Source organism: Pungitius pungitius, chromosome 9 (assembly GCF_949316345.1).
Source record: "Pungitius pungitius chromosome 9, fPunPun2.1, whole genome shotgun sequence".
Taxonomy (NCBI): domain Eukaryota; kingdom Metazoa; phylum Chordata; class Actinopteri; order Perciformes; family Gasterosteidae; genus Pungitius; species Pungitius pungitius.
This window is the reverse complement of record NC_084908.1, coordinates 15,795,873-15,810,250: the sequence shown is the minus strand read 5'-3', so window position 1 is coordinate 15,810,250 and position 14,378 is coordinate 15,795,873. Positions and strand designations below refer to the sequence as shown.

At 46.4% G+C, this 14,378-nt stretch overlaps 1 protein-coding gene across 6 annotated transcripts in view; it reads left to right on the top strand.

Annotated features, from left to right (window-relative positions):
- inpp4b (inositol polyphosphate-4-phosphatase type II B) overlaps window positions 1–14,378 on the top strand; it is a 150,296-nt gene that overhangs the window by 77,551 nt on the left and 58,367 nt on the right. For 4 of the 6 annotated variants that reach the window (XM_062564552.1, XM_037472885.2, XM_037472886.2 and 1 more), the window contains one exon: window positions 14,262–14,341. Coding sequence is in view for 2 of the 6 variants with exons in the window: in XM_037472885.2 (XP_037328782.2) it covers window positions 14,262–14,341 (80 nt within the window). In the remaining 4 variants the exon portion in view is untranslated. Of the gene's footprint in view, window positions 1–7,306; window positions 7,511–10,805; window positions 11,190–14,261; window positions 14,342–14,378 lie in introns of those variants that run through there. The other 2 variants (XM_037472892.2, XM_037472891.2) reach the window with 2 other exon arrangements.

Sequence of the window (14,378 nt, the reverse complement as noted above, 5' to 3'; positions counted from 1 at the left end):
TCCCAGCCTCGGTTAATCCTGCCCCGTCAATAAGCATGATGTGTAAAAGGTGGCGACTTGACATATTTCTGGCCCAGCCACTTGCTTTTAGCTGGATGAGTGCCGGTGTAGTGGGAATTTTCTGTAAGTGCACGCGTTTTGGGGGAGGGAGGGGGTGGTGGAAGCAGACAGGCAAACAGCAGACGGCGAGGGACAGCTTGAGGGTGTACACACACACACACACACACACACACACACACACACACAGAAAAACACTTTTATAAGAACCAATCTTGGAGATATCCAGGAAAGGTCTTGGACGTGATAGGGTGGACAGCTGAGCGGCGATAACCTACGTGAGTACCGGTCCTCAGATAAGGACTGTCCCTCGTCTGATGGCCACTTTGCTTCTCTCACCATCACTGCGCCAATGTCACAAGACATTTATTAGTCAAAACAGGGCCCGCTCTGTTCCTTGCTGACTGGATGTAGAGAATGTCAAATTTATTATTATATTTAGTGACAATTTATTTAGTTTATTGGTGCTTTTATCTTGTATAAAAGCTTTTATCTTGTATAAAAGCACCATTTCCCTCCTCCCCCTCCATTGCATGAGTCGGGTGTAACTGCTGTAGTGGATGTATGCCATGCTTAAAATGCATACTTTCTTGTTCAATCGGTGCTTTGTCAACACAGTATATTAAAATGTCAAAAAGACAATCAATACATGAGTTTGTCCTGTCGTATCACTTTGATGTCTTCCTGTTAGATGAAAGCAAATGTATTCACGCCGTCTTTTTACGATAAGCCACTGTTTTTGTGAAGAGCAATTTTGTTAATATTTCTTTTTTCATTTTTTGATGCAACTTATGGTTGACACATTTTTGAAAACATTACTTAATAACAGTACTTATTTAGCGCTTTACTTCTTTAGTAATTTGCCATTTAACCATCCATCATACTTGACCACCAGGAGCATCCTGGGTATCACTGTCTTGCTAAAGGGATCAAATGAACAACCCAGAGATAAATGGATGGCCTCCATAGCCACAAGCACCTGCTGCATGAGGCAGATATGCTGGTCCGTTGGCCACTGCTCCATTGAGTGCAGTTGAGGGTTTGGGGTTACGAGTCAGCCCATAGAGCACCACAGAGGTGAAAATGAGGGAGCGGTGAAGCGCTGCTCTTTAACCTTTTCCTTCCGATTAGGCCTGCAGGGTCCAGGGACTCAATCGGCAGCCTCGTATGAACTAACAATGTAAACTGCAGGCTGCCACGTGAAGGGGCCCATGCACTCATTTCAAATATAAGTGACTCACATTTAGCATCAGGTTAAAGTTGTTAACAGATTATACCAAAGCTTTCACCCGCAGGCCGGCTGGCTCAATTGGCTGTCTTTAAATCACTTTGGAAATCATTTTGGGAAAACCTAGCAGAGATGAATGAGCTGCATTGACGGTGACAGGTTTGACACCTGGCAATCATTCGGATGGGGACAAATCTTAACAATGGAAACTTGAGGGGTAACGTGTGCGTGTGCGCGTGTGCGCGTGTGTGTGTGTGTGTGTGTGTGTGTGTGTGTGTGTGTGTGTGTGTGTGTGTGTGTGTGTGTGTGTGTGTGTGTGTGTGCGTGCTACAGTACAATGGGTAGGAAAAATTCTGCACCCTCCATGACTATGAGGTGAAATGCTGTAGACAGAAGGGCTTCTCTCTTAATCTTTCCATTCCAACTGGTCATATTTTATGCCCATATGTGTGCACTTAATTTTGTGCATAGAATGTCACATTTCACGCAGGAAGGCAACAAAGATGCATTTGATGGATTGCACAATTACACATTGGTGAACTTCCAGTTACGTCTCCACATCCAGAACTATCTTTTGTCTGCGTAAATACTCATCAGGCACCGCGCAGTTTCTTTTGAAATCCTCTTTCAGAGATTCTTCTTGATTTCAACTTCTATCGCTGAATAGAAATGCCTTTTCTTTCAAAGCCTCGTTAATTATTCACTTGATTACTGAACCTCTAATTTTGTCTTTAACAAGTGGCCTCAGTGTTTCATGCTCCATTACAAGCAATAGTGAGAGGACAGAATATTCGGCAAGAAGGGAAAATGCAACCGTCTTTGATAGATAGTGGAGCTTTCTCCGTAGCAGCAGTGAAACACCTCTGCATGAGACTTTTGCCTTAAGTGCATGAGCTGGAAAATGTCCGGGTAACCGGATATTGGAGGAGTAAAGTCTTGTTTGTGAGCACTGCCTGCGAATCAAGCTCATCATTGAAGACACACGTGGCAGCTTTTAATGTTATGGATTCAGAATATATCGCCTATGGCCAGCCTCCAAAACCTGAATGGGATTCGCCTTTCATAAGACGGATAGATTAGACATAGCAATGAATTGAAGTGCTTTTTTAACACGAGGAACCGTGCAGATAGGGCGAGATTGCCTTTGGAAGCTCTGCTCTGCTCTGTCTGCTTTTTCTTATTAAAAAGGAAATCCTGTTAACTCGGGCACACTTGTTAAAAAGTGTTGGAGCCAGCCATGACAATTAAGTTGGAATAAATGGTCCCTGACCCCGCAGAATGGAAAGTTTAAACACCCCAAAGCATTTTTTATTGACAACTGTGTACTCACTGTGCCATGTCAGGGTAACACTGCACAAAGCCCCACGGACGGCTGCTGCGATGTGATGGAAAACATTCCAGAGTTTTTCCCCAACCCTGACCTTCTGAAGCACTTTTTCGCGGCAATGATATCGTTTTTATTGTCGACAACACTTCAAACTCCTGTTTACTGTATTTACTGTTGGAAGGCACCAAACAATGACTTTGTTTTCCCAAATAGTCCCTCCCACCGTGTTGACACGCACTTCTATAAAAGTGACTCATTGTGCCAATGAACAATTTACAATTGTTTGGAATTAAGTAAACTCTGGGTCTAAGTGGAAGCAGTCATTCGTTAACATACAGTAGTTGTTGGAACAGTGCAAGCTCATATAAAGCAACCAACTAAATCCAAGCTGAGAGGATAATTACTTATAAAAACTACTGAGCAGATGTCTGGTGCTGTAGCTGTGGTGTGGTGTGACGCCCTTTCTTTTTAGGTTAAGGCCACATGTTAACAGTGAAGAGCACCAGTACACAGTCTATTTTCGCTGCTTTATTTAGTCACAATTAGTGTATTTTTATGACGCGCGAGAAAATCTAGATTTAGAAAGCCTCAGCCAGGGAATGGGTACCAACCACACAGGTCACACCAACAAAAGAATAACCAATATTAGTGTACATAAAAAACATTCTAAAGGACGGCTAAAGAAGAATCTACGAAACAAAGCACCAAGGAAAAAGAATACTTCAGCATTCTGAGCAGTATCTCAAGTCACCATATTGCCGAGAGTAAGATGAGAAGATTGAATTTTTGTCTGTTCTTTATGAAGCTGCAACCAGCAGCACATTATCTCAGCTTAGTGCCTCGACTGGAAACTGAAGGAAACGACCAGCGCGGCTCCATTTAAAGGCAAATAAACCCAGTGGTTCCCCACAAAGGACTCTGTTCCGTCTTATTTGTTTACCGAGTACAAAAGCCAAAGGGTATAAACAACAAATTGCCTTTTTCTTTATGATAAGCTTAGCAGGCTGCTGCTGCCCGCTTCATTTTTTATCACTACAGATACAAGAGTGATATGAATCTCCTCATGCCACTTTCTGGAGAAAAAAAATTATAAAAATAATAAAGTGCAGCTGACTACACTAAACTGAACTAATAATCTTTAAATGTATATATAGCTAGTTATAACTCGGAAATCCTTCAGAACAAAACATTCCATTTATACAATACATCAAAAAGCAATTCAAAGGAAAGTGAAAATAACAGCTTTGTGAACAAATAAAGCAAATAAAACAAGTAGGGAACAGAAACAGCTTGAGCTTGGTTTTTCTCTTTTGTTCTCAAGGCCCTCTGATTGAAAAGGTTTTGGACATCTGCATCCTACTTTTAGGGCTCTGCCGAACACAATTCTATTACTGTGCCGGTTTCTCCCAGGTCGTCCTCTCTCCGCTGTGCCGCTGACTTGCATATAAATGGATCAAACATGGAGTGCACCTTCCCAGGAAGCCTCCCCTCCGTCATAACCTCTCCCAAAACCTTTCCCCGTATAATCCTACTCCAATCTCCTCAAGGTGGGATTTGTCCGGATCAATTCCATAATGCATTATTCATTTGAGAATTTAATCAAATATCTCCTCCACCAATCAGGCCCAGGCCACACCGCTGCCGAAACCTCCCCTCCGCCCCTCTCCCCCGTCGTATCACTGATTGTTAGTGTCACCTGCAATAGCAGATTACCAGCCGAATGAATTAACGGGTCACAGGTGAATAAGACGCTTGGCTGACTGTAATCTCTTTTTCTCGGGCAAAAGTAGCTTACTGTAAGTGAGTAAGTTTTTCTCTTTTTCTTTCTTTCTCTTTTTCTTTTTTTTTTTTTGACAGCGGAAGAGAGAGAAAGTGCTTGAGAAAATCCCCTTTCTGCCTGGCTTCCCGCGGGTTTCTGCAATCTAATGGTTTCCTTTGAGAGGCACTGGTGGAAAGTGCGTGTGTGTAAAGGCAGCTATTTTCCATGGCTAACCGAGCCGTTGACGAGCTTGCCAGCCAGGCCAGGGGCTTGTACAGTGTGTGAGTTTTTGTGTGTGTCTGCACGTGTGGGCCTTTAGGGTAATCGGCATTCGTTTTTGGTTTTTTTGTGTTTTTTTCCCCGTGCGTGGGTGCCAGCGCACTGTGCCGTCATGCTGGCTGCGATTAAAACCCCCACAGTTGCCTAATCTAACTGTGATATAATACAGCCTTTTGTGGCGGTAATTTCCCCCATCTGTCCGGACGCGGACATTAAATTGTATCGCCGCTGGTGCAGCGGCCCGCCTTCTGGCCTGGTGGATGGAGGTAGTGACACAATGCTTTTCTCCCCCTCCTCGCCCCACCCTGGAGGACAGAAGAGTAAATGAGTGTGAGGCAGAAGGGTTCGCGTCGCCGCTTTGTTCCTTCCGTTGTGTTGGCGCAGATGGATTTATATGATAATCAAAAATCCGCCGGCGTTGTTCCCTCCCCTGTACGGCCTCAGAGGGTGGGAAGCCTTCAAACATCTTAAAGGCCATTTTATTCCCCTCCCCAGGAAATAAAAATGTATTTGTTTTGATCTTATCTCTTCTCGTTCTTTTCTTGTGGAGAATCGGATGTGCTATTCATGAGTGTACACAACAAAACCACTGAATCTATTCATCCGCTGTCACGGCCATGAAGAACAATTTCCACTTTCACATAAGCAGTTTATGTTTAGTTGAAACCGCTATTTTCTCGATTTGGTTCCGCATCAACTGTTCCACATTTAAAGCAGCTAATACGGCTGCGTGGAGCTCAGGGAACCAAAGTGCCGGCGGCTGTTTCCTGCATCTTGTTGTCGAGGCGGTGCGAGCCGTCGGAACCCGCGGCCTCGGTTGTGTGCGAAGTCGGCGCTGCGCTGTCCGGCGGGAAGGCAGCCGAGCTGGTTCAAGGGGGGCGGGGGGGGAGAGCCCGTGGGCTGCCACGGCTTTTAAAAGCTACAGTTTGAGGCTCACCTCCACAAATTACACTCGGTAAAGTGCGGCGTGTCAGTCTGTTGCTGCAAACAATATAAAACCTGAAATGCACACAGTGCCAGCAGATGAGACCTGTTATTTTCTACTAACACAATGTAGCATTTACCTATAGTAAAAGCGGGTTGGTGCCAACGCACATCAGCAAATCAGTCCGTCAAATAAATGTTGCATGAAAAACTGTCCACCCTTTGACCCCCGTCTGCTCCGACGAAATGTTTTACATTAAGATCTGCACCGACGGTGTTTGGACCCGGTGCGGTCTGTGTATCCTCAGGGCTGAGCTTGACGTGTTTCGACGTGTACGCTCGGGCTGTACAGGCGAGAGCCACGGCGGAGCGCGCTCCCTAGATTATACGGGGCGTCAATCCCTTCCCGTCTGCCCGTCGGGGCTGTTAACCACTTCTGGGCCGCACCATTGATCTTCGTAATTGTCTCCCGCTCTTCAAAGGGAGCCGAGAGTTGGTTTGATCCGAGCTGTTTACTTTCACAGCCCCTATAGTCCTGCTCTCTGAAGAAAGAGAGCTATCAAACACTTCAGGCATGAGCTAGCATATTATAGTGCTATTACTGTGTGTGTGTGTGTGTGTGTGTGTGCGTCTGCAATAGGAAGGAAGCAGAGTACAGAGAGAGCGACCCAGCATTGCCTGTAGCCTTCCAGGCCTGGGGGTGAGCTAGCAGCTTTTCGCTGTTACATAAGAGCAGAGAAGTGCAAAGTGCACACGGCCTGTAATCTGTCCCCCCGGGTATGTGCGGGAACTCACCCCGAGAACCCTGTGCCTGTCTGCCGGGCCCAAAATGACAGGCTCTGTTCAGCTATTGTTTGTGTGAGAAAGGTTTTCTCCCCAACTGAGAAGGGAGACGATGTGACAAACAGGATGTGTGGGTGATGAAAACAATAGTGCGCGCCGTGTCTCCACTGCGCGAGCGTGGCCTTTTTTTTTTCTTCTTCTTTTTTTTTTCGTTGCCACATTCGTGAGGCCTGAACTCTGACCCCCGGCGTCAGAAGAGGAGGAGGAGGAGGAGGAGGAGGGGGGGGGGGGAGCTGCTAACCGCAGCCTCCGGCGGGTTGAGTGGCCGATAATACACGGGCGCACGTTGCAAGCGCACACGTCTTATGGATCGGTCTGATCTGCTGACAGCGGGGGAAAAAAGGGCTAAAAGTTTGCCGTGCCCCAATTTAAATAGAGTAATCAAGCTTGTATCGGGGGTGTGGCGGGGGCTGTGCAGGCTCTGGACCTGCCACCCACCACCCATGTTTACGGACTGGGTTGAAGGAGCCTTTATTGGTTTTCATCACCCAGCCTGCAGTGGGTGTCGCACATTAAAGTTTACGGACCAAAGCCGGGAGGGTTGGGGGCGTGCTTTTCACTGACACCAAGGGCAGGCTTCGTCACGTCAAGTTTTTTTTCTCCTACCTGAAGCCTTGTCCGGGAGATGAATGGACAATGCACACCAAAATCTGATCTCCTATGTAATGTTACGCGGGACAATTTTTCCAGGGTGCCCCCTGTTGTAATTGGAGGCTTCTGTCGGGAAAAACCTTAGGTTCCCTTTAGAGTTTGTCGGCTCTGAAAGGACTGCAGCCAAATCCAGATTCAATAAGGCGGAGCAGGAATAGAAGGAGGGGGCAAAGCCAATAAAGGGCAAGCAAAGGCTTTCGCTTTCGGGGCAAGCATTGACAAGCTGAAGAATGTTTGTGAGAGCAGGCTTGAACAGCTGCATTGTAGTGTTATTTTCGCCTGCCACCGCGGAGAACCAGAGGTACTTGGTAAACGGTGTTGTGATAAATAGGATTGTTAAACTTTTCGGGGCACTGCAACGTCATGTGGCTCTATTGACATCTCTGTGCGTAGGGCGACTGAAAGGGAAAGGAATCCTGAGAGGAGTTATCCCCGCCTCTAAGTGAGTATTTACCCTTCGGTTCAGCCTTTTTTTTTTCAGTCCTATAGTCCGCCTTGTCAGCGCTCGCATTTATCGAGTGGTTCTGTGACACAAACTCTTTCAAACATTCACACATGCATTCAGAGACCAATAGTGGCCAGACTCTTAACACATGGCGAGGAGAAGCTTGTGGTTCAGTGACAGGCTCAAGGACATCGGTTTGTTCAGTTTGCGGTTTTTAGATGATGTAAGATTTTGTTGAACTTTTTTCATATGAATTCGGACCTTATCTGATGAAAAATCGCCACATTCACAGTGAGATGTCTCTGGTCGGTCGTACATGTGCACTCCACCAAAATGTGCATAATGGCTATTCAGTGCGTTATAGGGATGTGAGATAATGATTGAGTTGGTTGGTCATTGCGGCACTTGATTACTCCACAGGTGAACTTCTTAAATGAAGTATTGACGAAACTGCGCCATTGTTGCTCCAATTTCAACATCAATCAAATATTAAAACATCGATTCAGTTCTTCGTCACTATGATTCCCTTGTTGTTATTCCCCACGGTTCACTTCATCATTTACTTTAGATATAGATTTTTCATACACCCTGCGTGTGTTTTCATGGTAATTTACACTTGTCTGACTCCAAAGAGAGATAAGAATTATCCCTAAATTATGTGAGCACTAAAGTTAAGTCATGAAAAGCTACGCCAATTAAAAGCCCACTTTTATGATTTTACCCAGGCTAAGCTTTCTAGTCTTGAAAAAGATTCGTGTTAAGTTTTCTTTATATTAAATCGGACCCAGAGGGCTTTTTGTTTTACTGTAAGAACGTTTGGTGCCTTTGATACATCTCAAAGGTTATTCATAAAGCTGACACAAATAGTACAAACGATGAATAAGGCATTTAAAGGCACCGAAACCACCAGACCAACACATCAAAGTATTTCGTATCCCAGCACGAATCATTATTATTAGACCCGGTAAGTCTTCTTCACATTACACACGCAGGACAGAACGTTGGTACAAAACAAGAAGCGACCGCGGAACGATTAGAAATCTCTCATTAACTGACTCGACTAAATCCTAACTCATGAAATGATAATGTTGCATTTGCATTGTACATAAGACAACTCTGGTCTTTAAAATGATTTGTTTCATGTCCGAGGCGCCTTTCAGTTACTCTAAGCGGTTTTATTAGGCTTCCTTTTAGCTCAGCGCTCTCTGGTGAACCGTCATTCAGCATGTATGTCTAGGTCTTTTATTGTGACATGTGAGAGCATAAACAAGGAGATCTGAGAAAGTCTTCTATCTTGGTTCGGAATTCGGAACCAACATGTTGCCAGATTTTTTAAATATTTCCACTCGACCGGGTTGATGCAAAAATCAAAAGAAATCCCTTCTTTGCCCGTTAATATTCACGATATCCACTCGTGAAAGAGCTCAAGATTGAAAGAATAAATACATTTGCAAAGGATCCCGGTCTACAGAGACCTTTAAAGTAAAGTTTATAGCAACATTCTGGTATAACACCGCGTTTGCCTCATATATTTAAGCCAATACGGAAGATTCCCAGGAGAAGGTACTATCGATGCTGTCTGCTTGTCGTTAACGCATTGAAGAAATAGGTGGGGAAGGACAGAGGTGGGGGAGCTCGGGTCTGTCTGCGGGGGAACGGGTTCAAGGTGGAGAGGCGCGAAGCGAACAAGTCGCGTGTAAAAAACGGAGGAGAATGTCGCGGGTGGACAGCTGAGAATGAGAACATCAGCTCATCCTGCGAGAACACGGCCGCCTGCATTTGTCTGAGCCTGTCTGGGTTTTAGGGGGGGGGGGGGGGGGGGGGGGGGGGGGTCTGGTTGTCTAAGATCCCTGGTTGCCTCTGAGCCGGCAGTAGCATTGTTGCTGCGATCTTTACACCGACTAACACATCCACCGCCTACAGATGCACATACGGTCCTTGAATAATGTGTGGGGCATGTGTGCCGCGGTGATAGTGTTGACGCCAGCTGTGAGTGCTGGCTAGGAAGAAATGCTGAAAGGTAGGAATTAAGGCATGCTTAGGGTTTTTCGTTTTCACTGCCTCAGACGTCTCCCTCCCGTTCGGCTGCCGGCGCCTCGTGTGTCGAACGGCCATCCCCGACGGCACCTGTGTGCTTTTCAGGAATTCACAGCTTAAATGCTCTAAAATATGTCTGACACGGCATTTTTTTTTTAAGTTCAAAAGAATGAATCAAACCTAGATCCCCGTATGTCTGTTTTGTTATTAAACCTTAATTTTTCTTCCTTCCAGAACAATTCCAATCGTACAGCAGGCGTCTTGAGTATGTACAGAAAAAAAAAAAACGCACCAGTGATCACGGACACAAAATGTAGCAGTGTGTAGCAGCACCGTTACACTGCCAGAGAAATCTGCCTTTTGTTGAATCTTTCCTTATGTCTGACTTTGGCTTCCACTTGGTGCTGTGGTCAATCGTCATGGTAATGGAAGGTGTTTCCACCTACGCGGCCTGATTCCGTCATTAGGGAGTCATCACCGTGACCTCCAGGGCGCCTCGTACGAATGTCATGTGTGCGAAAGTTTGAAGCGTGTGTGCGTTTCTCATTGTGTTTGCTTGTGTACCTGCCCGCGCTGATAAGAGCCGGTGTTAGTGTGTCCTTTGTTCTGCCAGAATTACTCATCCCCCTGTGTCAGCACGGGCAAATTAAACCCCGCTTAATCCGAGGGTTCGAGCCCAGACATTTCCAACCTAAGCCTGGTGTCAGCGGGGTAGTTGCTGTGGGTTTGTCCGTCATTGTCTCCGTGTCTCAAAATGGATGGATTGGTTTTCTGTTTTGCGACAAGAGTGTTTCAACAAGCCTCTTGTGTGATCCTCGAGTGCGTCAGTGTGTGTTTTTTGAAGTGTTTATCCGAGTCGCAGGCGCACTCCCGTGCCTCGCACCATGTGGTCGGAATTCTTGTTAATTCAAGTAGCCGTGACAAGTGCTTCTTTTCCTGCTGGCTCTCTGAGTCACAGGCTGCGGCCGACGTGTGACACACAACTCTGTCTCTGTCCTCTCTCTCTCTCTCTCTTCTTCTACGGCTCCCTCCCTTCTGTGTGTTGCTATCTTGGTTCTCTACCTATTAATTGTCTGTCTTGCTTCTTTTCGGTCCGTCTCTTCCTCCTCTGTGTTGTTCCACCCTCCTCCTCCTCCTTCCCCCTCTTCATCTCGAACTGCATGTGTATTTCTCGACTCCCTCCCCTCTTGTGGCTTCCTCCTCTCTCTCTCTCTCTCTCTCTCTCTCTCTCTCTCTCTCTCTCTCTCTCTCTGTCTCTCGCTAGTCTTGCTCTCTGTCAAGGCAGCCACAGCAGCAACAGTGGTTACGCCAGCAGCCACTTCTCAGTCACAGCGGAGGCTGCAGTGTGCGGGTGTTGTGTCTCTCGCGTTTGCAGTGTCCGTATCGGCCGGTCCGCCTGCTGCCCTTTGAAGAGTGACTATAACCCATAATCCATGGAGTTCCTCTGACCGACGACCGGCTGGAGATATGTAGGAAGAACCGCCCTGAAGCTCATTAGGAGGAAGAGCGAGCAAATAACATTCCTTCTCGTCCCTCGCACTTTAAAAAAAATTATTTCAGTCTCTCCTCATCTCGGTAGCTCTTCCCTCACTGTCTTACTCGCTCGCTGGTGCTCGGATTGTGTGTGTGCAACGCAAACGTAAGTGGAGTTCCTTTTCTATGTTCGTGTCTGTCTGTTTATATATTCTGTATACGTGGGTGTGTGTGTGTGTGTGTGTGTGTCTGAGAGACCTCACTGAGTGCACACATTTGCATGTAAGTATAAATGGCGTGTCATGACATCGCCATCGACTTAATTAGGCCAATTTGCAAAGCACTAATTGTAGTGAAGGAGCTGTGTATTCATGTAGACGCTACTGAACCTCCGTGGTATACACGGGTTTGCATTCATACATTTTGGATGAATTCGTATTATTCAGCAAGTGGCAAAACTGTCACTGCTGCTATTTATAGAAAACGTCACTTGTTGGCGTCCTCTCCTGCGGGTACGCTCTGCAGCCTGTGGGAGTGAGAGACAGCAAAGGGAACGAGGGAATGATGGAGGGAGCGAGAGAGTTAGTGTGTGTCTATGCGAGTGTGTCCCACCCCGTCACCCAAGGCACGGAGAAAATCGATGCATCTACAGCTTGAGCTGGACCGCCAAGTGATGGACAGACACCGCTGACCAGTGCTCGGGACGATCATGAGCTCCGCGCGGTCCTTCTCGGGTGCCGTCTGTTTTTCTGTCTGTTGATCGATCGACCTTTCAGATCACTTTTTGTGTTCGGTTAGGCAGGTGTGGAAAAATGCCTTCGCCGCGTCCTGTGAGCTGGTAACAGAGCGCACGGGTCAAAACTTTGTCTTGCGGCGTGCAACCGGCATGGCCGATAGAACCGGCCTTACCAAGGAGCGAGAGCGGGCAGGAAAAGATGGATTGGAAGAAAAAAAGCGAGCCGGAGCATGTGAACAGAGCGAGACCATCGTAATCAATCCTCCGTGATCCCGGAAGAGCATCATTTGTCTTCTTTTCTCCATCCGCTCCTCCCTTTGCCCCCATCTTTCTCTCATTTTCTGCGGCACAGTCACTTTGATCTTGCGTAAGAGGACGGTCTCCAGAGCTTCATTACTTTTAAAGCCTTCATCGTGAGGGGCCATAAAAAGATGTTACGGAATGGATTCCTGACACCATTTACCCGACGGTCTGTGGCGCCGTGCGACTAATGACCACGTAGGGATTTAATGGCGTGTAATAGCCTTTTGAGCCGAGTGCTGCGGGTCATCGGGGCATACAGATACGTCACTGCTAAAGGGCATGACGTTGTGCATCTCAAATGCTGCCCGCCGGGGGGGGGGGGGGAACCTAGCTGTTTTTAATTTAATACGGTAGACATAGCTGTGAGTGCTGTGTCAACATGACACTAAATATAATGCCTGTGTGTTTTACTTGATCATGTTGAGCTGCTTTTAAAAAACCCTTCAGTGTGTGTTTTCTGTGCTGTTGTGTTTTTCTTTTGGTCGTGGCTCTGTTAACAGACCTTGGCTGTGGTCTCTTCCTCTTTCTGCTGTGCGCGCGCATGCGTGAGCCGCCGTGTCTGCCTGCCCGTGAGTGGGCCAGGCCAGTGGAAGGCTCTGAGGCAGGGTTTTTGCCCTTAAGCATATGGGAGGGTTTGGGGGGGCAGGAAGATGATCGGGGAGGAAATGATTGAGAGAAAAGGTCAGCAGACAGGATGCCTTTTTTTTTTTCCATCCGATGCGGGGGACAAGAAAAAAAAAAAAAACAGAGTGAGAGAGAGCGGTGCTGTGGTAGGAGCCCACAGGTTAAAGGGAAGCCAAACAATCGAAGAAAAGACAAAGAAATGTGAATCAAAAAGAGCATGTTGGCATAAGTAAGTCAAGGCAGCCATGAAGAAGCCTTCATATTAAGTTATGCCACATTCACGTGACCGTTGCCCTTGTTTGTTTGGATGTTGTAACTCAGTGTGAGCTCTATGATACTGTTTCTTTAGAAAAGTATCTTTCTGGAGGCTTCAATTTCAGGTATTTGGTGACACGGATGCAGACCAGTCCTCTCATTAGACCTTTTTACGAAAGGTGACATGAAGTCAGGGAATATTGTGACCCAACAGAATGAGTTGGTGGTCTCCTGTGACTGAATAAATGACTGATCACAATAAAAAAAAAAGACTGATGAGGTACCATGTTGCACTCTGAGTAGTTCTAATGGGGATATTTCATAGACAACATTTTGGATCAATGAAGCAAGGAAAACGTTCTGCAGATTATCTTAACATGAAAAACAATTGTTACTTGCAGCAGAGGTCGGGACTCTCGCCTCCAATGGTGATTCATTTCAAAAGTCTCCTCTGTTTTGTGTGTGGTGAGTAGAATATTGAGTAGGGTAGTGAGTGTGTGGGTTCGCTTTCAATACAGGAAACACCTCAACTCATGACCATTATGCACTATGTTTAGCAAAACTATCACTATTGTAAAAGGTTTCCAATAAAAATGCTTTAAAAAATCTGAATTTAATAGCTAAAGGGCCATAATTGACACTGTATGAGTAACTCGCAGGAGAGTGTAATTAGGCTCTGGATAGTTTAATTAATGCAACATTTTGCTTCACCTTTATACATAACACTGGGCCTTGGCTTTGTTCTAAGCAGCTCGTGTCCTTGGCACAGTCTTAGACCTTAACGCTGTTACTTACAGGTGCAGGAGTGTGTGTGTGTGAGGATGTGCACACATCTGTGCATTGCGTTGAGGAAATGTGAGAGCAGGTGTTTTGTACAAATGTAGATCATCTCTCTCTGCTTTATTGATGGGCTCATCCCTTACGTCTACCTCCATGACCCAGTTCCTGTGTGCTCACACCCCGTGCTCACATCATGCCTGCAGCAAACACAAGTTGTCAGGGCAGCGAGAAAGAAGAGGGAAGGAGGGGGGGGGGCAAGGTGAACGGAACGCACTAGAGATGTCCCGAGTGCCTTACATCTTCACATATATGTGGTATCTCACATCTTAGACTTCTTAGACCACAGGTCTTGACATTAAATTCTAACACATTTTCTTTTTTTTCTTTTTCTAACACCTCTACAATACCATCAGAAAGTCCCAAAGTGTCACTCGGCGGATGTTTTCATATTGTTTTGACTTTTATCCGTTTCCTTGCTGCAGAAGTGCTCTGCCCCGCGTTAACCGCCCGTCTCCTTTCTTGTCTGCCCCGCCTGTACAGAGCAGCTTCCTGGGCAGCGCCACGTTTTCAGTCGGCGAGCTGCTGAGGGCTAAAGATGAACGACTGACCTTGAGTCTCAGGTGAGTGCGTGTTTCTGTCACACCGTGTTCATCTCTC